The 26904-nt window shown below is 36.6% G+C and overlaps 1 protein-coding gene across 1 annotated transcript; it reads right to left on the bottom strand.

Moving 5' to 3' along the window:
* Positions 1 to 4173: 4173 nt before the first annotated feature.
* On the bottom strand, positions 4174 to 6359 carry LOC105056410 (putative clathrin assembly protein At1g25240). Its single transcript, XM_010938598.4, has one exon. It carries the CDS (start codon positions 5952 to 5954, stop codon positions 4833 to 4835), a length of 1122 nt encoding a protein of 373 aa, XP_010936900.1. The 5' UTR covers positions 5955 to 6359; the 3' UTR covers positions 4174 to 4832.
* Between the last annotated feature and the right edge of the window lie 20545 nt (positions 6360 to 26904).

Raw genomic sequence — 26904 nt, 5'->3', positions numbered from 1 at the left:
GTTTTTTCCAGAGCATATGGGATTTTCTGCGAGGTGTGGCGGTGTGAGTTGGTCCCTTGAGGTTTTGAGAGCTTAATCTTGGTAGAAGCATGATATTTTGTAGGGTCTGAGGATTTTTGATCGAAAAGATCCTTCTTTGGCTACCAAATTTTCAATTTATGGATTTTTGTTCTCATGATATTTTGCAGTGTGAGTTTGTCCCTTGAGGTTTTGAGAGCTTAATCTTGGCAGAAGCATGATATCCCGTAGGGTTTGGGGATTTTTGATCGAAAGGATTCTTCTTTGCCTACAAAATTTTCAGTTTATGGATTTCTATTCTCATGATAACCGTTTGAGGTTTTTTTGAAGTATATGGGATTTTCTGCGAGATGTGGGGGTGTGAGTTGGTCCCTTGATGTTTTGAGGGCTTAATCTTGGTAGAAGCATGATATTTTGTAGGGTTTGGGGATTATTGATCCAAAAGATCTTTCTTTGGCTACAAAATTTTCAATTTTTGGATTTTTGTTCTCATGATAATATGAATATGATACCAAATCATGATAATGTGTATGTGATACCAAATCCATGGTTTTTTCTGGAGCATATTTTCTCTATTTTTTTCGTCTTTAGCCTTTTTAATCGGATGGGTGGCTTGGGTTTAAATTGTATCCTGCGCATGAATGCTTGATTTATTTTCCTGTTTGCTCCAATTAAATTGTAAGTTTGCTTTATGTTGAAATCTATTATTGTGTTGGTTATTCTTTTGTATTTGCAAAATCAATAGATCTGGGTATCGTCCGGCCATTATGCTAGTTATAAAGAATACTAATATAAATAATATTAGTACCAGCATATCCTAGGGATTCCCTTTTTTTTTCCTTCTTCCATGGAAGCTGAGTTTCTTAGCATATGTTATTTGCATGTTCAGAGAATGTCATTGCCATTTTGTAGTTGGATGAATGAACCAAGTCTTTTTGCAAGTTTGTTTGATACTCTATAGGAATTGTCAGTTGCAGTATGTGTAAGGATGCCAGTTGGCAGTCTGTCCTTTCGTAGGTTGAACCATTGTTTATTGATCATTGATGGAATATGATGTTTTTTGCTCCAAAGAGTAGTCTTAATTTTATGAAAATTGTATCAGGCCATTTCCTATAGTCAACGTGATTCCAGGAGTATTATTGGTGTTAGTGGGTTGTAATATGCCTACATTGTCTTACAAGTTGATTGTATGAAGCTTACTAGTGTGGCATATTTTTAATAAAATGGTGGACCAACTTGCGAAAGATGGAGTTCAGAAAATGATGTATCTGTTACTTTTCTATTTGTGCTCCTTCTCACTCTGAGTGACATGCAGTATTGTTTATTGGAAATTGCTAAGCTTGTCACATATAAGATTGATCTTATGTTACCATTTTTCACAAGCGAACCATGCAACAATCTATAGATATGTCTATCTCATTTCTTTATAGTGGGTTGGGCATTTCATATACTAATTTTTTTGATAGAGCAGCAATACTCTTGGAACTGTATTTCCCTTGCTTTCTGCCATTATAAGTAGCTGCTAGCAATCACCATTCCTTCTGTTTTGTTGGGTCAGAGTCCTTCTGCTCGGCCTTTTGGTACTTCCAGGTTCTTCTATTAATATGATCTGCATATTCAACAAATTCAAATTATTGATCATCAGAGTGTTTCCTACACTTCTGATGCCTAAACTCTGCTGCATTGTACTGACATTAGGTTGGTTTTGGTGATGTTGAAGTAGGATGGTAATTGATCTGGTCTCCAATCTGTTTATACTTGAGAAATTCATCTGGTTTATAAGGGAACTGGTTAATGTCCGTCCTCCCCCACTGCCCCCCCCACCCTTGCCCCCTTCCCTCCCCACACACTACCCCCCACCCCCAACACATCCCCCCACCCCCCACCAACCGGCTCGCGTGGTGAATACGGCAGGTGGGAGAATGGTGGATGGGGTGCACGGGATAAGATCTGATGGACCACATGTATTGCACCGTTCTGAATGCAATTCAGGGGCCTATCAACATTTGCAGTCGCCAGGTGCAGTGACCTAAACCTTTTCCATATATTAAGCCCCAAATGCTTACTTATGGGCCATTATGGCATGCTTTCTACTCACTAGGATATTATGCTAATTGATATTAGAAAGTTTACAGGGGTTATGTTTTATGAGCAAGAATCACTGATGGTAGTTCTAATTATATAAAGTGAAATATCATGACATGTTTTTGAGATAGGCTTGGTTATCATTATCTAAAGGGCAAAACAAATTTTAATATTGGACAGCGATATGTGGAAAGGGAGTATAATTTTTGAATTCAATTTGAAGAGTAGTTTGCATACCAATTAGCAACATTGGCACGATCAATTTCATGATTAATTATGAGAGCATGTCTTGTCAACTTTACCAACAAAAACAAGAGATGGTTGATTGTTCATGTTTTGGGTGTAAACCAACAGTGAAAAACTGAGTACACTTGCAGATTGATTCAAGAGTCAAGAAACCATTAGATGACTTTTATGTATCTTAGAATCATTTTATCGCAATTATTTATGACCTGGATTATGTACAACACTATTATACATATCAGCTATCTTCTAATGATTAATGCAATATGTTGATATTGTAAAGTCTGCGGGATCTTTAGAAGAAAATGCAGGAACTGTGTTGTGATTTCAAAAGTGAAAATAGAAAAAAGCTTTCACATATTCCAATGTTCATTATCCACACAAACATGGAGATATGATTGAAATGAGAATTGTAGCTTCAGATTTGTAAAAATTTAAATGGAAAATTATAAGAAGACCTGGTGTTTTTGTGATGCTCTCTGGTTTTTCTTGGAAGGTCAGATAAGGTGATGTAAGTATAGAGAAGCAGGAGTGGATTTGTTTTCTGGTTTTATCAAGATTCCATGGAGATATATAAGTCTTTAGATTCTATCAAGAAAATGCAGAGCAAAAACAAAGAGTGGAAATTATATGGCAATGATATATAACTTTCTGTGATTTTGTGGAGTTATATACTGATTGTTTGATATGAACTAGATTGTTATTTTGGATGTAGAGTTTTGCTATTATGTATTGTTAAATATGTCGCATGATGTTCGTTTCACAGATTTCATGTGCCGTCTAAGGAAACTGTTTAATAAGTATGTTGGAGGATTTATGAGTCTCAGATAATGAAATGGTGGTGATGCTGTTGGGGAAAGAACTGTTAAATAGACTACGAGACAATGGTGGCTCTGAAAACACGAGCTGTTGGTCTTGTTTTTACGATAATAACTGTGAAATCAAATGTCTGGTTTTTATGCAATATTCCTAGTCTATTCCTGCCCAAAATTTTCTAGTACCGAGCTTCGTTTTTCCAATAGCCCTGCCCCTACTTTAAATTGCTCACAACCTATTTCTTGCACAGAAGTTGAAATCGAGAATTTTTGTAAATCCATCAGGATACCCATTGATTATGGCTTACTTTTCGAATGATACCCTGCTTGACAGCACTCAGTTGATAAATATAAGACATTCTCCGGTGAAAATTTTGCAGCACAGTATTCTAATATATGATTGTTTTGGGATTTGCTCTATTGGAAGGATTTCTATGATGATTGTGCTTGTATTTCAAGTCCGTACTAGTGTATGTATTGTAGACAGTTTACAAGTCAATATTTTGATGATAGTTATGATGGATTATAAACAGATTTGTTAACTAGAATGGAGAGCTCTGGTTAATGATGTGGAGGGTTTTCTTTGACATGTCTCTACAAGTTTCTGTAGTGAAGCTTACAGTGTAGTGAAGCTTACAGTATATGGTGCTTTGTAGATACCTACTCATCACCACTTGTCACAGATATTAGCCGGGACTGGAGTAGCCTGTTTCTGTGCTAGTGCGCTTGATCTGTTCGTGCTTAGTTCTAATCTATCCTTTTTCCCCCCTCTTTTTCTGACTGCTGCTTGTTTACCATGGCAAATCAGTAATGGCTGTAGTTTGGATTATGCTAGCTATTCATGTAGCACAGGTTGCTCATTCTGGCTCTCTGCTTGCGGTTTATTTTCCCTTCCGACTCTTATGTGAAGCATCTGACTGTTAAACGCAATTGAAAAGCCATTGAACTCTTCCATTAAGTAGCAAAGGTTCTTTCAGCTGGCAAGTTCCTCCAAAGTCCAATCGAAGGAAGGTTCTGGGGTCAAAATTATGGCATTCATTTATGGTACTCGAGAATTTTTTGTGGTAAACAACATTCCTAGATGATGCAGTGTGTTTGTGCTGCTTCAGCCGTAGATTTAGCCCATACAGTGTTCCTTGTTATTGCCACTGCCAAGGTTCGAGGACCATAGGGATATTTTGAAGCTTATCCAAGTGATCACAATGATCAGATACCAAAAGTACACATCGAGATAAGTAGTTCAGTCCCAAGTGGTAAATGAATGCTAAGCACTCAAGTTGGACAGAATTGTAGAACATGCTCAACTTGCGCCTCAGGGAAGCTATTTATAACTGTTCCTTTATTTTTAATCCTTTTCTGTTTACATATGGACCCTCTCGGGCTCATTGCGACATAGTTCAACCAGTTTCCATATCCCACCTATCGCCGTGGGTGTGGTGCGGGCGAGCCCCAGTGGGCATGGATCAACCAAAAATTGTGGCTGGCTGCATCCCTATTGACATTTGGTCGATCATGCTCTCATCATGCTTCCACCCACGTCAACATGGTCTTTTCAAGTTTCTCTGAAGCCGCCTCATGGGGAAACAAGCACGTAACCTCCACCTCAGGAGGCAGGCAGGTGCTGAGCTAAAGCTGGAATTGCATACATGGAGAGGCAGCAGTTGTACTCTCTCATAACCCCTCTATTGAGTTCTTGCTCACTAATGGCACCACCTCCCATGAGGAGCCCACAAAAGGGTTCCCATGATACTCCTCCTCCACCCCCCTGTCATCCTCAAACACCTCCCATTTCTCTGTAACTATTGTCTTTGAACGCCCAGTCAAACACCTCTTCTCTTCTTCTCTGACCCCTCCATCTCTTCTCCCACCCAAAGCCTCCAAGTCACCTTTTGGAATGCTGCCCATTACCATCTTCTCCAACTCCTTGATGTCCTCTTCTTGAATCCTCTCCACTGGCGGGAACTCGGCAGTATTCAAAATTCCCAGCTCCCTGCACATCTCAAAGTAGGCAGAGAGCTGGGAGCACTGCTCCCCTGCCTTCCTCAGCACTCTTATCCCTTGCAAGGCTCTCCTCCTTTCCTGCTCTCCCCCTCTCCTTCGCGAAGAAAGCCCAACAATTCCCACAAGGAAACTAGCAATTCCACTGCAAATGCTGCTGTAGACCTCGAAGATTTCGACCAGCACGCAGTCCATGGCTTCCAAAACCAGTTCCATCTTGATCTCCGGTGTCGGTTTGATCTGCATCATGAGGTCCAAAAGCCTTTGCATGGTCTCCAACCTCTCTAAACTATAACAATCCGATCCTCCTTGTTGTTGCTCCTCCGGCAAGGTATACCGGTAATTGAGGAAGTAAAAGTAGGCCCGGATGAAGGCAGAGAACCGCTCGGCCTTGGGAGGCTTGGCGGAGCGGTCGCAGAAGCCTGAGAGGTCGAATGGGAGACCAAGGCGGCTGCTGGTGGCGGCAGAGGCAGAGCAGCACAGGAGGAGGCCATGAGCGAGCATGAGGGCCTTGAGGGCGACCGGCCAGCTGCGCGTTCGTGACACCCGGCGGGTGATGGCCTGCATGATGAGGTCAAAGCTGGTCGGGGAGCTGTGGGCCCATGCAAAGAGCCGGCCTGCTTGCTTCTGGTTTGCGGACCGCTCGTCGTGGCTCGTCGCCCGGATGACAGCAGCCTCAAGGTTGCTGTCGCCGCCGGAGTGGCGCCATGGCACGGTCATTTTCGTAGCACACAGGCTGCGGTGGTCCTTGAGAGTTGCGACGGCACGACGCCACCATGGCCTTGGTGGTGTCATGGTTGTGGTATTGCTAGATGTGGTTCGTTATCATGTTGGTCAGCATTTTGGAGTGTTATGGGGGAAGATGGAAGGGAGAGGAGGAGGATGGTTTTAGGGAATGGGAAGAGGAGGTTGTTGGCTTTGGTGTTCTCTGATCTTGTTTTGTTGTTGGGAAGGGAAGGGAGATAGTTTGGAGGCTGACGGTAGGGAGGGAAGGTCGGGTCAAGGTAGTTTTTCTTAGGCTCTCTAGCAGTGTTATTGCCAGCATTTACCGGTGAGTGCTTAATCTTTTATTTATAGTAAGGAATTGGAAGTCCAGTTCAACTTTTTTTTTTTTTTTTTTTCCAGGGTAACGAATTAAACCATTGATTCTAAATAACGGTAAACGATGGGCTAACCGACACACTGGTGTTATAACATTTCTGATTTATGTAGTGTATAGCAATAACTGGTCCGTTGTATCTTTCCTGTGAAAGAATGATTGATCTTCTTGATGATGGCAGTTGGATTATATCATATTATGACATTTTTGATTTATGTCGCGTATATTAATAATTGGGGTTTATTGTATCTTTCGTGTGAAAGAATGATTGATCTTCTTTCGCGACGTTGACATTTGAATTGTGCTATACACAGCTCTCAAAGCACTCGAGTTATTTCATTCATCGACTTGCTTAGCTTTGGAAGCTACCATCGTGCGATCCAATGGTGAATTCACATGCAGGAAAATGAATTCTTCTTTCGCTCGAAAGATATGACCTTGTCCCTAATAACTAACAATTTTTGTTCAATCCCGTACATTATCAAATTAAGCGGTGTTGGTTTAGGTCTTCTAAACAAGTCAAATATCACACAAAATCATGCTCTACTGATAGGAGATTTTATGTTACGCTCCATGTTGGAATCTTAAATTTTGGTATGTAAAGCACCAAAATAACCGCATTCTGCTTACCGCCAAAACAAAAGTCTAGGTCCAATGATCCAAAGCTAAGCAGGTTTTAATTGCTTTCCGTCAATACAGAGATGGGACCCGCTGCTGCCACAAATGGGCTTTTAGCCCTACACCATTCTATGATTGGTCCAAAATTAAAAAAAAAACTATACATTGGCAAAAGTTTTCAAGCTCCAATTTAGCAGCATTCATAAAGAACACCAATATTCGGGCATTTTAACCTTTTAATTTGAGCCCCAAGTCTCATATGTAATGTTTTGGATGACCTAGTAGATCTTTGACATTAGCTGGTTGGCAATTCAAAGTATTAATTGTAGAAGTGACAGATACTAGCGAGCTGCACGAACTAGGCCGTATGCAATTGTGGAGGCCCAAATGAAATTACCAGGATATCACAAACCTAGTTCGCATCCAGTAAGCAGTTCTTTTAAGGCCGAACACACAACAGGGATGCTGGTATCTAGGTTTGTATTTGGAACCTCTCCTGCATGAAGAGGGGTTGGACCAGCTGAGTCAAGTCCTGTTGGCACCTTGTAGGCAAATTTGACTGCAATAAGGAACCCGACACGGAGTGGTTTAAGGCTAGGATTTGAACAAAGTAGGTTCATTGATGCACAGAATTTGGGTTCACTTAGGTGTATATATATTTAGTTAGGATTGACATCTTCAACACTCCGGTCGAGTTTGCTCAGATTGCCCTGAATATTTTCTAAACCAACAAATTGTGATTGTAATATGCCTTCTAAGCCCACTTGGTAGAGAGGGCTGAAGGAATGCAATCAAAGGTATGGACCACAAACTAGCTAGCCACTGGATACTGAATGGAATTCCACATTAGCCTCTATTGAGGCTCTGTTTGGCTAGATAATGGTCACTCCGCAGACTCCATCCTCTTATATTGGTTGTGCTGATAGGTATGACCTTGATTCTTGTACTCCAGTGGCCCTCATTAGCCCAAGTGAGAAGCAAAAAGTTCATATGGGTGTTGAACTTCTGAAGGCTGGGTTGTTTTGCTTCATATTTCAAATCAAAGGATATAGTACACAGAATAAGGGATGCAAATGAGGTGGAGGCCGAGGATATCCAATTAACTTTCAACAATATCTGTGTGCGCTTATGTGCATGCGTGTGCTTGTATGATCCAAAAGGTGACAAGCCACCACAGGTTTCAATTTGATCAAGTAATTAAACAGGTGGAGAGTAGAAGATTCAGCCCAGAAGCTTGTTGCATCCTCCCTAGAAAAAGTCATACATCCCATCATTTTTTTCAGGACTAGGGAGTAGGAATTATATTCATTGTTAAGGTGAATAAATATATAGCTATCCTACCGGGTAAGGCTAAGGCAGGAGGAACCAGATGACACAGGCATCAAATGCTATTTGGGTGATCTGTGTATGGATGTAGGTGGAGAGACCGAGATCCAAACATCATAATTAGGCATCCAAACACATCATTTCAGCTGAATATTTGGTTGACAAACTTTTATGCCATGTGTACGTATATATATTGAGCATCCAGATATCACTTAGAGATGAGGCACGAATACCAAAAGTTCATCACTATAGCTGCAAGATGCCTTCAACCCTCAAGGTTGGTCTCTGGTCACCACATCACCTTCATTATTTCAAGTGAGTTAGAAGTTGATGAGAGATTAGTGAGCTGACATGGGGCTCTTTTGAGAAGCAATTAAAGAGGAGCTCATGCCAAAGATTCCATTGTTTTGACTTTTGCATATAATAGGGAGGCATCACATGGTGTGTTTGTGGTTCCTTTGTGCTCTCCCAAGGGACTTTGCCAATAAAGCAACAAAGCAGAGCCCATTTGCCACAACCTTTATGTGGCCCAAATTGAAGGATCCCAACCTTGTTAATGATTTTGGCTTAGCTTTGCTAAAGGGAGAAAGGAAGGGGAAAAGAGAGCAGATAACTATGTGGACAAAAGCCTTCTCCTCTAGATCCTTCCCTTCTCTCCCTTCTTTTTTTCTCTCTTTCTCTATGGCACATCGCTTTGTCTTTGTCACGCTTGGACAAGCTTTTGTGTTGTTGTGGAACCTTTCTTATCCAAGTCTTTTTAAGTGTGACATGCTACCACTCTCTCCCTCACTCAAATGCTTTTCACCATCACTTTTTTGTTTCATTTTTTTTTGTCTTTCATGTGAAGTGATCCACCACCATGAGTGAGGGTGATGGGCGCACATGGAATGGGGGCTCATCTCAAAAGGGACTTGGCAGCCAAAAGAGAGAGGGGGAAGGCTAGTAAAGGAATGGCAAAGGGGGAAAGGAAGAGGAACCCTCCATCCACTAGCCTGGATGAGCAGCTGTCCTTATGATATGATATCCAGGAGACATATACATGGCAGGGAATGAATGGAACCATGACCAGAAAGTTTTAGTCTCAAGGTGGATGACAACGGAACGGAAAGGACAACGAGTTTTCCGTTGCATGGGACAAATATTCAACTCCCACGCTTATTAGTGTACACAATTTGTACTGCAAGTCCTACACAGTGTACGTCGCCCAGTCGGCCCAGTGGTCTCTGTTAACATATCAGCGAATTCCCAATAGAAAGGCATTTGACTGGAAATAAGGAATTGCTTCACAGCGGTAAACGATATTTGGTCAGAAAAAATTTTATTTTAATTTTGATTTTGAGATAGAATAAAAATTTATTTAAAATTTATTTTTTATTTTTTTAAAAAAATTAAATATTTATTTTGATTTTAATTCCGATCATGAATCAAATATTTCAAAAAATTTTAATTAGTTTAATTTAAATACTAACCAATTTTGATTCCAATTTTGAGTGCACGTAAATATATTACCATCACCTTATACATCCGTTCTCTATTGTGAAAGCGATGGTCCAACGATGATTGTGTGTTTTGAACGTACATGCTATCAGTGGAGGCAGAAATATTACTGCTATTAACTCAGACCTTCAACTCTCTACATGGTTGAGTTGGGGAATTAGGAACTACTTTTCCCAATTGTTATTCCTCAGTGTATAACAGTAAAGGAGTGATGTACAAAATTGTCGGATTTCTATTTAAATGGTCTTGGAGGGTTGGTAGAAACACTTTTTAATAGAAAAAATATCCGTTTATATTTGTCAGATTAAAAACACTTGAATCTGTAAAGGTAATTGATATAAGCTGACCTGTAAAAATGATGTTACGTCGTCATTATCTCTTTGAAGGCTTTTTAATTTGTTTCATAATTACTAACAAAGTTTGAGCTATTTCTTTCTTTCTTTCATATCTCATAAGTTCTACATGGTGCGAGGATTAGCAAATAAATTTTAGAGTTCTGGAATATAGTTGCTACTAAATTCATTTAGTTTTCATAGCCCAAGTCGCCCTAAATTGTCAGCATCGTTCTCATCATGGAACTTTTGACCACTTGTTTTTCATTTGCATGATCCTCGACTATTTCCCGTAAGGTTCCTGTGAGGTTACATTGAATCATTTTATCTACATGACTCCTGGTTTGAAATGTACAAAACAGTGCTGTTACTGGTTGATTTGTTCTTGTTTAACTAAAATTTATCAAGACTTCTTGCTTAACCAACATGGCCTTCAATCCTAAAATCTGGAATGATTTAATTGAATATTCCTTCTTATTCTAATATTTTGCATTTTATAATGGAGTTTCTTACTGAAAGCTATTACTTGAGAGAACGACTAAATAGGGAAAAAAGAAGCAGGGAGTATGATAGATTCACAATTTTCATGTAGAGATAGAGGAATAAAACAAGATGCGCCACCATCATCTTCAAGATATATCAGTTTCATAGTAGGGAGGGGCAAAAACTAGGAGACAAAATACACTAGGAGCATGACGTGGGGTGCATGGTGCTCCAATCCTGATTTTTTTTCCCCCTTTAGAAAATAATTCCATCCAACTCTGTTTTTGGCTTTTATAATTATCTCCAGCAAATGGGACCCTTCAGAGAAGCCAATCTCAGAATATATGTGTTTGGATATATCCTACTTCCTTGAATTCCTTGTCAAATATCTAGCTGCATTCTTTTTAACAAGAAGAAGCTCTTGATTCACAAAATAAAATTTTCAATACTAATTTCACTTGAATCCATTTTATTTCTATGAATTTAATTTTTTCGAGAAATGGTCTGCTTATAATTATCTTTAATATCTATCATTATACCAAATATGATAATCGTGGGTTAGCCTAGACAATGTCTCCATTCGATATGGAGGATACATCTATGTTAAATCCTGTCTCTATTTGTTGGAGCAAGTAGGAAAAATTTGAAAATCTTCTTTAAGACATATAGCACTGCCACTGTCCTTGGATCCTAAAATTATTGCCCAAAGAATCATCAAGTTGATATGATTAGCAAGTTTTTTCCGAAGAGATGCAGAAATACAAGTTAGAATTGTGAGTCTTAAAATTTAAAAGAATTTATTTGATTTTTTTCTCCAAAATTCCAACCAATCATGACAACAGATGGTTGCTTTTGATTTAAAATAAAATTTTATTTCTTTTATTTTGAAAATATCCAACATTTTCCAAATGTGGCATGATTGAAATATGGATATGCAAGAGGAGATTCTGGTAGAGAATGAAGTCACACATAATATTAGATGCATGCATGTGCGATATATTGCAAGTCTGTAAAGTAGCATCCAGCACAAAAGGTTAGGTCCAAGCACCCAAATGTTGCACCATTCTGAGCATCTCACGCGTTTTTGGACCTTCAACTCCATCTCTCAAATGGTAATCGGCTCATGCTGGTTTTGTTGGTTCAATCCGTCAGAAGCCATATTCTATCAAGGAGGACATATCTAGAATTAGTGCATCATGAATTGTATACTAAATGCTTAGGACATAAGCATTGGTACGTGCTTTCGATTTATCATCCCAGACTAGCTAAATGCTAATTAATTCTGCAACCATCTAAGGCTTGCTTTATGTTTCCTTGAGAATGATAGTAGGTGATCGCCAATTAATCATTTCAGAAAAATGATATTTGATTATCTCGGTAATATTTGGAGAAACGCCCCTAAGGTTCAAATCCATAGCCTCTTCCAAAAGAAAGGGCGTAGCAACACCTAGGTAATATATTGATCACTCTGCTTATTTGGTGACTAGCCAGAACACTTGCCTTCTAACTTTTGATTCTTTTTAAAATGATTTGAAGTTCACGATCTTCTTTTTTTTTTTTTTCTTTTCTTTTCCGATGATGAAGGATGAATGCAAATATTGGGTTATAATCCAGTTTGTGAAGATCCAACTTTCCTAAGACAAATACATGCTGGCACAAACACATAAATGGATATAGATAAATATGTACATTTTGTTAAGAGTAAATGCATGTTTAATTTATTCAAGGCTAATTTTACAACAGTTAGTCCAACATGATGGATATGAAAGATCGAAAGCGGTAGTCAGTTGATGTATGATTGATTATTTGTCAAAGCTCACTATAATTTATGCAAATTTTATGATTCCATCTTTAATGCATGACTAGATCTTGTAACAGCATTTGTATACTTCTTTTTTCTCGACAGTGATTAATTGTTGATTCCAATAATGCACCTGAAAGACTTCTGATGACATATCATGTTAGAGATGAACCCAAACCGGATGATCCTAATCTATGGATACACTAAAAAATAATAAAAAAAAAAAAATCTTTCTTTTTTGATGGACCTTATCTAATATGGAACACATGACCATGCACTAATGGCTCAAGGACAAGGATAGATTCAGATGCATGGACCAAATGGAAGTTAGGATGGTCCCAAACCCAAACCCTAACCATAATGCTAAGCCTAACCGAAAATCTAAACATTATGATCCAGTCAAAATTAGATGGACACAAGCGGCGATCATATTGCCATTGGATGACTACGATCATCCGGCATGGTGGGCCATGATACGGACAGTCTTGATCGATTGATCAGATGCTGACACAACACAAGCATCCACCTGTAAAATATAGAGGGAATGGTGGCTGTGGAAGAGGAAGGACCAAGTTTTGTGATGCTAGAAGATATCAAATGGCCTGGCTGGTCCATAGAGTGGGACTGATGTTGGCTGGGCAGGCCCCAGGTCTAGGCCCAACAGATCAGGGACCACAAGATGGGCTCAGTAGTAGGATCCAGAGACGATGCGGGGCCCACAGCAGCATCGCACTAAGGAAAGCCGCCGACTTCGCCACGTGTCGTCAGGTACCTTTTGTTTGTACTCGGCCAGATAGGACAAACCCGGACGACGGCTGCGGAGTTGGCATCATTACATGGAAGGAAACGTTAGCTGGTCCTAGCAACGCCCTCATTAGTTATCATTGAGGTGGTTGTAAATTTAAGAACCGGTCTTCTTGCTGTTATCATAGCGGCCGTTAGCTAAGGTAAGTGGAATAGTGACCTCACTTTATACTTTTACTTTTGATAATTTTATCTCAAATAAAAATAAAAAATTTTTATTCTATCCATGTTCACATGTCAGCTGTTATGCTGCAACTCTGCAAGGTAATTCTTGGTCCATCATTTTCGATGAAGAACAAAAATATACGATCCAAACATATTGAGCTACGGATGCAATTAATAATGAAATAGATATTTAATATTATTTAATTTATTTTATAAATTTTTTTGATGAAAATATATTTTTTTTGAAATAAAGAAAGAACAGTATCATTATTTTCTGATACCTTATATGATTTTTTATACATATATATGATATCTTAAACAATATATGACTTTTTGTGTCTTTATATGATATCATGTTGGTTATTATGACTTTCTGATGTCTTTTATGACTTTCTGTGAATATATATGATATCCTGAATAATATATATAATTTTTATAAATATATATGATATCCTAAATAATATATATGACTTTCTGATATCTTATCTGACTACTTGCAAGTATATATGATATCCTAAATAATATATATTACTTCTTGTGAATATATATAGCATCATGAACAATATATATTACTTTCTGATGCCTTATATGACTTTTTGTGAATATATATGATATTCTGAGTAATATATATGACTTTCTGTGAATATATACGACATTCTGAATCATATATATGATTTTTTGAACAATATATATGACTTATCATAGTTATTATGACTTCCTGATGCTTTATATGATTTTTTATTAGTTATAATAATTAATAGGATATCATATAAAGATAAAAATTATATATATTATTCACGATGTCATATATATTCATAAGAAGTTACATATTATTCAGAAAATCATATAACATATTAGGAAGTTATATAAGACAATAAAAAATTGTAATAACTAATAAGATATCATATAACAAAAAGTCATATATATTATTCAAGATATCATATATACTCATGAAAAGTCATATAAGACATCAGGAAGCAATAATAATGTTCTTTTTTTATTTTATTGAGGGAAAAGATATTTTTATTAGAAAAAATTTTAGAAAAAAAATTGAATAGTATTAAATATCTGTTCTATTATTAATTATGCTATGTGGCCCAGTGTGAATGGACGGTGTATCTTTCTCCACCAGGAGCGGTGCATAAAGAATTTCTCTATGCTCCAAATCCAAGATATAATAGCACCATGCTATTGAGAGATACAATCCATGATAAAAGTCAGCAGTCATAATCTTAAATAAAAATCAAAGAATTAAATCCATCACCTAGTAAATAATTAAATAAACACTAATTGAGAATGATTAAATCCAAATTTAAATACCAAAATCTATTATCTCAAAATTCAGAAAGTTATTATTGTGGTTAAGGGTCAAGAGGTTGAATGGCTCAAATGATTGGCTTATGCCTCCACGCCCACATATGTGAGGTATTGTCCGCTTTAGCTCTAACTATCTTTGAGCTTCAGTAGGTCTATGGCCATTTGGAGCTCACAATTTTATCCTTTAAAAGATGCCTCACATGGGAGAGAAGATTTCAATCCATATAAATCATACTCTCTTTTGACTCACAATCTATGTGGGACTAAAGATGTCTTTCCCCCTACAACATAGCCCCTAGTCAAGAAGAAGTATGTGTGGACAGGAGGCATTCCCATAGATGACATCAATATTGTGGTCAAGGGTCAAGGGATTGAATGGCTCAGATGGTTGGCTTATGCCTCCGCACCCGCATATATGAGGTATTGTCCACTTTAACTCTAACCATCTTTAGACTTCAATGGGTCTATGGTCATTTGAAGCCTCATGATTTTATCCTTTAAAAGGTACCTCACATGAGAAAGAATGTTTCAATCCATATAAGCTATACACCCTTTTGACTCACAATCGATATAAGACTAAAGATGTCCTTCTCCCCACAATAGTTATTAACTATAAATTTATTGTCAATTAATTAAATAATTAAAATTATGCTACAAAATCACCAAAGTTTGCTAGCACGAACTCCAAATCTGTAACATCCTTCATTCCTAATGACCATGGTCATCTTTAAATAAAAATAAAGATGTGAGGTACACACTTAGTAAGTAAACTTACACTATCTTCTCAGATCAAATATAGATTTTTCGATGACAATGCATCATTTAAAGAAAATAATAGATATTACAAAAATAAAACATTTCTTAGTATAATATGATAGAGCAAATTATAAAGTAAATCATGCATGGACAGATCATTCATATTTCATAAACATAGTTTCAAGTTTATATTGTAAATAAATTCATAAATTATATTTTTGTCATTTATCCATATCATAATTCAAAGCAATGCTCATAGATATTCATGGTCACTTACACCTATGATAGGGTAATATTTCATAATTGATAAAGTATTATATTTTATATGCCAACCATCCTCTGATAAGATCGTTTTTTGTATAGATGCTAGCTCCAAATGTCGATCTTATCCAATTCTAAGAGTTATACTAGAGTTGGCAAAATATGATCTGATCCACATTCGATCCATTTTTAGTAGGTTTGGGTTTGGCTCAAATGGGTTCAGGTTGTAAATGGGTTAACCTGTTTAATCTGTATGATTATTCGGATCAGATTTAAATTTTTATTTTCTAACCTATTTAACTTGTCTAACCTATTTATTAAATGAGTGGGACCAAATTAGATATCCATGATCCATCTAAAATAAATTATAAAAAAATTCATATAAAGCCCTCCTAAGGTCCTAAAGCCTATTGCGCTCTGAATCCTGTATAAAATTTGAAACCAACATGCATATCGATGCGCACGTGGTCCACGGCTCGAGAGTCGTGGCTTGTGATTTTAATCCACGGCTCGGGAGATCTTTGAGAGTCATCAGTCTCTCTCGTTCTTTATTTTTTTTGTTGGTTAGGGTTTTGAAGGTATTGGAGGGATGATGACATCAACAGGACTGAGTTGGAGACAGCTTGAGATCCAATCAGAGGAGTGGCGCCCTATTGGAGAAGGCCTAGATGGAGCCGGAGGAGCGGCGCATGATGATGGCACCATGATTTAGTGGAGTTTAACCTAGACTCCCTTGCTCGGCACCGTCAATCGGTAGGACTGTGGTAGTGGAGAAGTGGTACATGCGTGGGGTGGTGGAGGGGGCTAGCACACGGAACCGGTTGGTTCCCATAAGCTTCGGGTGGTAGAGCAGTGGTGTGAGCACCGGGTCCTTTGCCTGCCACCATCTTGCGGAGCCCTTGGCAGCATCGTTGATGATGAGCATTTTGATGTTGGGCAGTAGTAGCATGTTGCCTGTGGTGCGTGGCATTGGCATCTGCTCCATGCACTAGGTGGCATTGGGCTTACCAATGATGAGGCAGCCATAGCTATGGACGATGGGGATGAAGATCTTGAGGGCGGAGAGGTTGAAGGAGTCTCTAGGGCAGCTGCTGTAGATGAGGACCTCCGAGTTGATGACGACCGGATGGCGAAAGTTGAGAGGAAGGAGGATAGACGTGGTGGAGGTTAGGTAGTTACGGGATTCATCTCGGAGCAGTGAGTACTCACCGATAAAGGCCTACCCCCTTCTTCGATAATTTTTATCCCTATTTTTCTTTCTTTCTTTGTTTTTTAATTGGGTCAGATTTGATTAGGTAAATCGGTTATTCTCTAGAGAGTTTGGTCAAGGATGGAGCTAGAGGCCACTGAGAGCTCTTAGTGGGGTGGAGGTGACCAAGAGTGTGGTCAAGGATAGAGCTGGAGGCAGCTGAGAGCTCCAGTCAGGCGGAGCCAGAGATAGCGAGAGCATAGATTGGCAAAGAGGTGGTTATGAGCATAGCAAGGGCAGAGAGGTGGGTTGGATAGAGATGCGACGATGGTAGAGATTGGAGAGGCGGCAAGTATTTTTGTAGATTTTTAATTTTCTCTTTATTTTTTTGAAAAGGATCATAAACGGGTCAGGTTCTATTTTTTTTAAACTATGTTATAAATGGAACATAAACAAATTGAATTGGGTAAACTATTTATTAAATAGATCGGATTCGAATTTTAAAACCTAACCTATTTAATAAATAAGTTAGATTCGGGTTCAAAGTTTTTTCACTCGACCTGTATCTGACCCAACCTATTTATACCCAACCTGATCCGACCCGATTGCCACCCCTAGGTCATACATAGCTATCTAAAATTCTTTAAAATATTTATATCTTTTTTTAAAAAATATATACATAAATAGATAGAAAATATTAAATGATATGATAAAGTTTCTGCTTCATAAATATGTTCTTTTCATTAAAAATAATTTTAAAATTATTTTTCATAATAAAACATAATTTTTCATATCACATACCGATCCTTTATTTTAAGAAAAATATGATATCATCAATGACAAATCATCTGCATGAAAAATTATAATAATTTAAAAATTAATAAGAAGTATAAGATTTACTTACTTCTTCCACTTTAGACCTTCAAACTTACTAAGCTAATCTGCTAAACCTATTTAAAACAATAAAAATAAAATTAATTTCTATTTGATGATTTTAATAGAATTAAAATAACAACAAAAGAGGATGATTTATTATGTGATAGCATTCGATGGCTTTAGGTGGATTAGATCTAAGTGACTTGATTAATGAATCATTCTAGTAATTACTCGATTAAAGCCAAGTTCGTTCAATAGGATTCATCAAAAATGGATGTCAAAGATACCCAACAAGGTTGGGATGATTGGTCCGATAGGCTGCCCAAGCACCAGCATAGTTTAAGGCCTCTTTGTTGGAGTTAATTCGAATCCATAAGATAGAGAGATGAGACTCAGCACTAGGGTCGATGGATCTTCTTAGGGAGAGAAAGAGAGGGAAAAGAGAGAAATAAGAGAAGAAAATAAGAGAGAGAAACCAAGAAAGAGAGAAAGATAAAGAAGAGAGAGAGTCTTTGTCTGTCCTAGAAGAAGAAAGGGAGGTTGGGATCATCAGAGACTATGCTAGGGGGCATGGTTGGTGGTAGACAGTCGGTGATAATGATTGATGGGTGAGAAATCATGGAAAAAGGAATCCAAAAAATAGGAGAATCGGGGTCTTTTCTTATATTTGGCTGTTGGCTACTTATCAGCGGCCATGACTCCACCATGGAGGAAGGTAGGGATATTGAGGAGCTCGATCTGAGACTCATCAATGGAGAACAATGGAGGCGATGGTCGGAAAAAAGAATAGAAATTTAGCCAAAACAAGGGATGGTGAATAGGAAATTTTTTGGTCACTACAAGAAAACAAGGCTTTAGTGATAGATTTTTTCGTTACTAAAGCCTAAAAATTCATCACAAATAATTTTTATGATAGATTTTATGATGAAAAAATTTATCACTAAAATCCTAGTCACCAAAAAAATTTGTGACGAAAATTTCCGTCACAAAATTTTATGACTGAAATTTTCGTCACAAATTCCAGCACAAATAGTAAACAATATTCAAAACAAAATCTATCACAAATTATGACGGATTTATGATGGAGTTGTGACAAAAATTTGTGACAGATGTACGACTGATTTGTGATAGAAATTTATGTTGGATCAGTGATGAAAATTTGTGACTGATTTTTTGTCACAACATTCTATCACTGATCTATCATAATATTCAAAACAAATCCATCACAAAGCCATCACAAATCTGTCATAAAATTTCATCACGGATCTGTTACAAATCTATCACCATATTCAAAACAAATCTGTCACAAATCCATCACAAAATTTTATCACAAATCCATCATTGATTCACCATTAAAATTTATTTTTCTAAACATAATCCTAAAATATCCAATAAACCACTCATTGTATACAACTAATTCATTTAGTAATTATGAATTCATGATAAATATAAAACTAACTCACAATAAATATAATGCAAATATTAATTCATAATAAATTCAATCATTCATAACATCATATTTATCTCAAAAACTCCAAACATTAAGATAAAAATTAAAATATCCCATAGTAGCAAAATATTACATTAATTTTTTTTAAAAATATCTCATAATAAAACAGTTTACAATCCAAAATAAGTCATACATTTGAATAGTCATGATCATTGTTTTTCATATTTGAACCATCTCCTGCTGCAGCTTCTAATGTACCTCCTGACGTATCTTTTCTCATCATTGGTCATGTTGTTGTATAATCAAGTATTGAACTTGCTTATCAATGGAGTGCTGCATTGAAGAACTAGGATATCTCGATATTGTTGAATAGGAATTAGCCACAAATCTCAATAATAGCTTAGGATCTTCTTTATGCCCAAATCCGTATAATCTTTTCTTCTTTGGACCTCCAGTTGCTTGGACCCATGCATCTTAATCAAACTCAGATTGAGATAAAACATCAAACCCATACTTAGCAGTGAGAGTAGTAGAATATTCTTCCTGAAATCATTAAAAATGCATTAACTTAATACTCATTGCAATATATTGATAAATAACAAATTCACATTAAGTAGAATAAGTAAACTGATTGAAACTTTTTTGGACTTGTTGTCGACAAAGTCATCCGAACTTCTTTTTTGTATGTGGATTCGCTTAAATATCTCAAGTTGTGTTGATGGCCTACCCAACTCCATAGTCTAAAAAGGAGAAATAATAAAATTATGAGAAAGTGCAGATAAATAAATAAATAACTGAATGATAAATATTATAATGTAAAGAACATATAGTTTAATGTATCATTCTTTTTTTATGTGTAAAAAATGTGATTGAACCATCCGTATGTTTGGTGATTCTACCATCTTTCTCTCTATCATCTGGTTCTTATGTGCAGCTTCTGATTTACCCTTCTACTTTGGAGAATTTCATATATCAATTAATTTATTTCAAATATCTGGTGCAATCCAAATGGGTCCATAGCCTTTGGCCTCAAAAATATCCTCTTTGTCTCCAGCCTTCTTTAAGGCATTCTTCCTTGCTTGGTTAAGCATGCTAGAGAATCATCTCTTCAGAAGTCTGCTCCCATACATGCTTAACCTCAGAAGTTTGGTTCTCAAGTCATGTGTATTTCTCCTGACAAAACTCAAAAGATTTAACTTTAAAAAAAATATCATGAAAGAAACTAAATAATTACTTTATCTAAATATAAATTGACTAAGTAATCCATTATTTCATGAAATTCTAGTAGAACCTCCTCTAAAATATGAACATCTACTAAATTTTAAACTTGTATTATAATTAACATAATACTTTCTAACCAATTTCTCAAACACAACAAAATTTCACAAACTCAAAGATTATGTATTCACATCCTAAATATTACACATTCTCATCACATGGATCATCTTTCAAATTAAAATGAAAGACTTCTCCTAATTACACATAATTATTTAGAGATATTGCCAAATTACATCAATATTTTTTCATTTCTTTTTCTACTTCTTTTGCTTTTGAGCTATAAAAAATTATCTAAAATTTGTTCCACAAAAATTCATGAACCTCTATTGGCACCATCATCTATTTCTTCTAAGGTTGTGAGAAGTACTACTTCATCGTCACAATAATGGCATGAGTTATCGAAGGATCAACAAAGCCATGAGAAATCAAGTAAATTATAAAATATAATTTAAAATATATAAATTTATATATTAATATAATACACACACATATATATAAAATCAAATTTCAAAAATACTTTCCATTCATCATTTCTAATAATTGTCGATTTACAAGATTGACATGTACTTGGTTCTTCTGATTCATACCTTTCATCCTAGACAAGATCGATGGAACATTATCATCATTAATGTGTTCCCCATGTTGATATAGAGAAATGGCCGTCTCTATATGCAACCGTATAGATAGTGTCAGTGATGAGTTTGAGGATCCCTCTTCATGTCCCTCTTATGATTCTGAACTTGTCATTCTACTTCTTGTTGACTTTCATTTATTAGCACCACCTCTAACCATTATACCTGCAATTTAAAATAAAATTTGTATAATATGTTAGTGGATTTTTATTTTATCTTAAAGTCCAAAATTCTTAGTTATATGCATGAAGAGATAATATTCATAGTAAGATAGTAAACTACTTCATGATGAAATAATCTAGCATTAATAAAAAGCAGAGCACCAATTACAACATATAGTAGCCAAATGAGCAAATGAATAAAATAAATTCTAGACAAAAAGCCACATGCAGGCAATGTGATAGATATATAATATAATCATAATCCAAATCCATTCTATGAAGCACCAATTACAACATATAGTAGCCAAATAAGCAAATAAATAAAATATATGCTAGATAAAATGCTACATGCGGGCAATGTGATAGATACACAATATAATCATAATCCAAATCCATTCTATGAATACAAAAAAGTTACAAGAAAAGTATAAACTAGTCAATTATGCATGTCATCATCGGTGCTAGAAAATTGAGTCTCGCCGTTGTCTTCTTCAAGCTTATCTTCAAGCTCCTCAAATTCTTCTTCTTCCTCCATAGGTTGTGCCAAATTATGCTCTTTCTCTTCATCTACAATATCTAGATGATCCCTATCAATGAGAATATTTGGATTATCAAGGTCAATTATTGGTACAACTGACTTTGAACTAGACATATCATCTTCTTGGTGACCGCTTCAACTGTGAAAATCATATCTTCGTCTTATATTTTACTTAAAGAAAGATTAACTCTACTCCTAGCTTTAGTTTTGCACACTACCCACCAATCTCTCGTCTCTCTATTTTTTGATGGATAACTCATATAGTATACTTATTGAGCTTGTTGGTCCAATACAAATGGCTCACTTATAGATAGTCTAGATTTATATTTAATTTTGACTAGACTATAATGAGGATGTACTTTTAACCTCTTTTCTATATCATACCAATTATATTTGAATAAAACAACCTTATTTTCAATATCAAAATACTCCAGCTCTAATATCTCAACCAACATATCATAGTAGTCACGTTCATAGTCATTATAGCAACTTTCTTTCACACAAACACCACTGTTTATTGTATCTTTTTCTTATTGTAGTTATATATAAAAGTTGAAGTCATCTGTAAAATATCCTTTGTAGTACTTTACCATACATGAAGGGCCTTGTGTTGTTTTCATGATACGGCTATCTACTTGGTCTCTTTCTGTTGGAAAATTGGTAGGGCTTCAAGCAGGCAATTTCAAAAATTTTATGTGAAATAGATCAGATTAAACACTTTAATCTAATAAACATGCTTCTAGATCAAATCTAAAGTCCTATCCTAAAATTCATAACATGATATCATGCATGCATAAGATCTAAAAACTAAATCTGCATACATGTATGATCATATTAAACATGCATCCGTAGATCATATCTACAATATAGATCATATCTATATTAATATCAAGTTCAGAACTCAATACCTTAGCGCGGGTAGCAGATCATTGCATCTGTGTCATTAAGACTTGAGATCTCGTTGGTTGCTCACAGTTGCACAGGGTATTTGGCTTTTATGGTTGGTCTACTTGAAGTTCTGCACTGATCGATCATCCCGAAAGTGCTAGCTCGTACAATGATCTTCTGATGATGGATTTACATCCTTCTTTGGATCTTACGGACTCCTTCAGAATATGAAGATGGACAAGGTGGATCTGGTGATAGAAGGAAGGAAGAAGATCCTCTTCTCTCTTTTATTTTTCCTTCACCCAAAACCCTAGATCCACCCAAAACCCTAGATCAGATCTAGGTTTTCACTCATCCAAGAGGAGGAAGATCTCCTCTGATCTCTCATGCCTAGAAAGGCCGCCCACCCCAAGACCTCGCGCCCAAGGAAAAATCCTAACTCACAGTGGAATTAATCTGATCTTTGTCGCATAAAAATTAGGACTCTTTATAGATAGTGTGGATGGAGAGATAAGGATCAAGTTCAAATCAAATTCGAACTTAGATAAGAGTCAGGTTTGAAGTTAACTTCAAATCCAATTTGAAATCTACTTAAATCAGATTTTATCTTATCCTTTCGGGCGTTGTGGTGGGGTGACAAAATATCTTTATGCGTGAAAATTTCTCACACAGATCAAAATTTGCATTGAGAACTTTGTGGGCATGAGCAAGGGTGTTGGCTAGGTAGAGTCCAATTTGATTTGGACTCTAGGGTTTATCTATTAGGCCTTCATCCTAATCACATTAGGTTAAACCCAGTTAGATAACTCAAACCCAATCTAATTAGATACGAAACCAATTAGATTAAATGCTAATCAAATTAAAATTTAATCAAGTTCAAGTTCTGGTCAAATAAAAAATCAATCACCCTTGACAATTAGGTCATCTCATAACCTAATTGGGTTAAACCTAATTGAATCTAATTCAATTAGATTTGAATCAAACCACATTGCTTAATCAAATTGAGCTAATTAACCATCCAATTGCATATCAATTCTCCTATAATTCATTAATCCTTAGTAAATTAATTCATTATAATTTTTGCATCAGGTTAACCATCAAATGTATTGACTACTACACCCTTGAATGATTCTCAATCGTCGATCAACCACTCGATCAGATAGAAACTTCTTTTGAGTGTGACCCTATAGGTTTGAACCTAAGCCGATAACACGAAAATAACTTTCTGTACTAATCGATATGACCATCTAGTAATGGAACTCGATGTCTGGATAGATCGAATGATTGAAAAGTAATATTCAAGAACCTACTGATATATGGTTATCGTATAATTTATCTCTTTGATCCTAATGCTCAAGGTAACCTGGGGTTTAACTATCAATCCTGAAATAGTCATCCATATTGTATTTCAATCTTTCAAATCTATCACATAGATTATCTAGACTTAGATTTTACTAAATTAAAATACAGTGATGCATTAACTCCTATAATCTAGAGGGGTCAATCCTACCTTGAGTTACATACCGACTTAACAAGTACTTGACTGTAACTAGAAATCTTCCATCACTAAATTAAAAATTCAGATAGTCTGACACCAAAGCATAGTGAGTTACTTACAAGTCACCGTGGTATCTTAGATCGGAAGGATACTTATACCCATACCCTTCATGAGCTACTTTTGACAGTAGAGTGCTACATAGTTGGTCACATTCAGTAAGATGTATTCTTACGTCTCATCTGTATGTCATACCAGTATCTCTACACTCTTTGATTAAGAAGATAACTAATCCATATGGTACACAATGAACTATACTTGATATAGCTATCGTTCTGATAATAGTATATCATTTGATCGTAAACAAGTTTAAGGACTAAATGATAAATTCTTATTTATCAATTTAAAATAATCTTAAGGACTTCATCATAACACAAGAGTTCATTAAAGAAGATGTACACAATTTTATGATGAATAAGCTAAATAATTTTTATTGAATAATTTATATACAATTATAAAATGAGCACAACCGTCGACTGACTGACGATTGACTTTGGGACATAATTTTCAACAACTCTCATTTGGACTAAAGTGAATCAGTACAGTATCGTATACCCATCTTCAATTTATGATCATTGAACTCTTTGACACTGAGGACTTTAATAAATGGGTCGGTTAGGTTCTTCTTTCCATCGATTTTTTGAAGCTCGACATCATCTTGATCCATGATCTCCCAGATTAGGTAGTAGCGATGCAGTATGTGCTTGGTGCATTGATGAGACTTCGACTCCTTCGCTTGAGCAATGGTGCCAGTACTGTCGCAGTACAGTAGGATCGAACCATCGATGGAGGGTGCCACTCCGAGCTCGTTGATAAACTTTCTCAACCATACAGCTTCATTCACAGTATTGGATGCCGCGATATACTCCACCTCACAAATTGAGTCAGTCATAGTGTGCTGCTTAAAATTTTATCAATAGAATGCTCTATCATTTAGGATAAATACAAATTTTGACATGCTCTTGCTATCATCGTGGTCTGACTGAAAGTTGAAGTTTGTAAACCCCATAAGTTTCAAGTCAGATTTTTCATAGACGAGCCACTGGTCTTTAGTACTTCTCAAATACTTAAAGATGATTTTCACAACCTTTTAGTGGTTCTCCTCTGGATCAGACTGATACCTACTCACTACCTCTAGTAAGTAGAAAACATCCGATCTCGTACATGTCATGGTGTACATAATGGATTCCATCGCTGAAACATTTAGAATCCTACTCATACGTTTTCTTTTTTGAGGGGTTGTCGAACAATCCCTCTTCGAAGATAAAATTTCATGGCCTATCGGAAGATGATCTTTTTTGAAATTTGTTGCTCCTAGATTGATTTTGATGACTACAAAACAGTTGGAAGGGATACAAATAATTTTTATGTGAAAAAGACCTTATGCTCTACAGGGGCAAAATCGTAATTTCATCAAAACTCTGATTTGATAGCATCATCGTGTAGAACAAATGATATGTAATCTATTGGTGAAAGTTTCATGGTTTTTGGACTTATATTTTTGGAGTTATGAAGGTTTGAAGTTCATGAGTCGACTCATGAGTCAACTCATGAAACTATGAGCTGATTGGCACGCAAAGATTAGCCATGGCACGCTAGTTTTCTGGCTTGGCACGACCTGTGAGTCGACTCATGAGTCGACCTCTGCTGTTTTGAGCCAAGAAAATCCAGAAACCCAATCTCTGGACTTTGCAACAGAGGTCGACTCATGAGTCGACCCCTGAGGCATGAGTCGACTCATGAGTCGACTCATATAACGGGATTTGCCTGTAACGGCTAGTTTTTGGTCAGATTTGGTTGCTTTTTAATGCTGCTTTTTGTGCTCTAACGGCTCTTTTTTCTGCCTAGTTTGTTTTTCCTTGTCTCTTAAGGCTATAAAAGGTTTCAAAAGGTGGAAAACAAAAAGGAGAGAGATCAAAATATCCAAGAGGCATTCAAGTGATTTGAAAAGAGAAAAGCAAGAGCATTCAAGAGGGCATTCAAGTGCATTCAAGAGAGAGTTTCTCAAGCCAACTTCTCAACCTCATTCAAGAGCTCATTTAAAGCCTTCAAGAAGCCTTCAATCAAGCTCACCAACTCCTCAAGCATTTACTTCATCTCTCATCCACTTTGAGGAAATCCAAGAGGGGCTTCTTCATTTGAGTAAAGCGTATTTATTGTTATATTCGCTCACTTAAGGAGCTTTTCTTGTACTTATTTGTGCTCTAAACTGATTTTATCTTGTGAGTAATTGTTTTTGTTTTGGAGGGTTTCCAAAACAAGGAAAGGTTGATCCGAACCTGAAATCGGAGTGTATTTGGGTCGGCTTGTACCCGAGAAACAAGTGGACTAGCTTGGGATAGCTAGTGTCAGAGTTTCCGACGGTTGTATTCGGGTTGAATACAAAGTATAGTGGATTGGAATTTCCAAGTAGGAGCTTGGGGAGTGGATGTAGGTGCAAGGTTGGCACCGAACCACTATAAATCATTTTGTTTGTGGCATGCTTTATTGTTTCTCTTTAATTCTCCATTATATCCTTGCATTCTTGTTTTAAGTAATTAATCTCAAACTAAAGTCTCTCTCCTCATTCATCAAGCTTTTGATATATAATTTTTACAAGTAATTAGTTAAGCCTAAAATTTTTAAAACCCAATTCACCCCCCCTCTTGGGTTGCATAGCTGGGCAACAAGTGGTATCAGAGCCCGGTGCTCTAGCCCTTCTTTGATCTAACAATCAAAG

Source organism: Elaeis guineensis, chromosome 13 (genome assembly GCF_000442705.2).
Source record: "Elaeis guineensis isolate ETL-2024a chromosome 13, EG11, whole genome shotgun sequence".
NCBI lineage: Eukaryota > Viridiplantae > Streptophyta > Magnoliopsida > Arecales > Arecaceae > Elaeis > Elaeis guineensis.
Note: the sequence above shows the minus strand (reverse complement) of the source record. Positions and strands in the feature narration are given on the sequence as shown.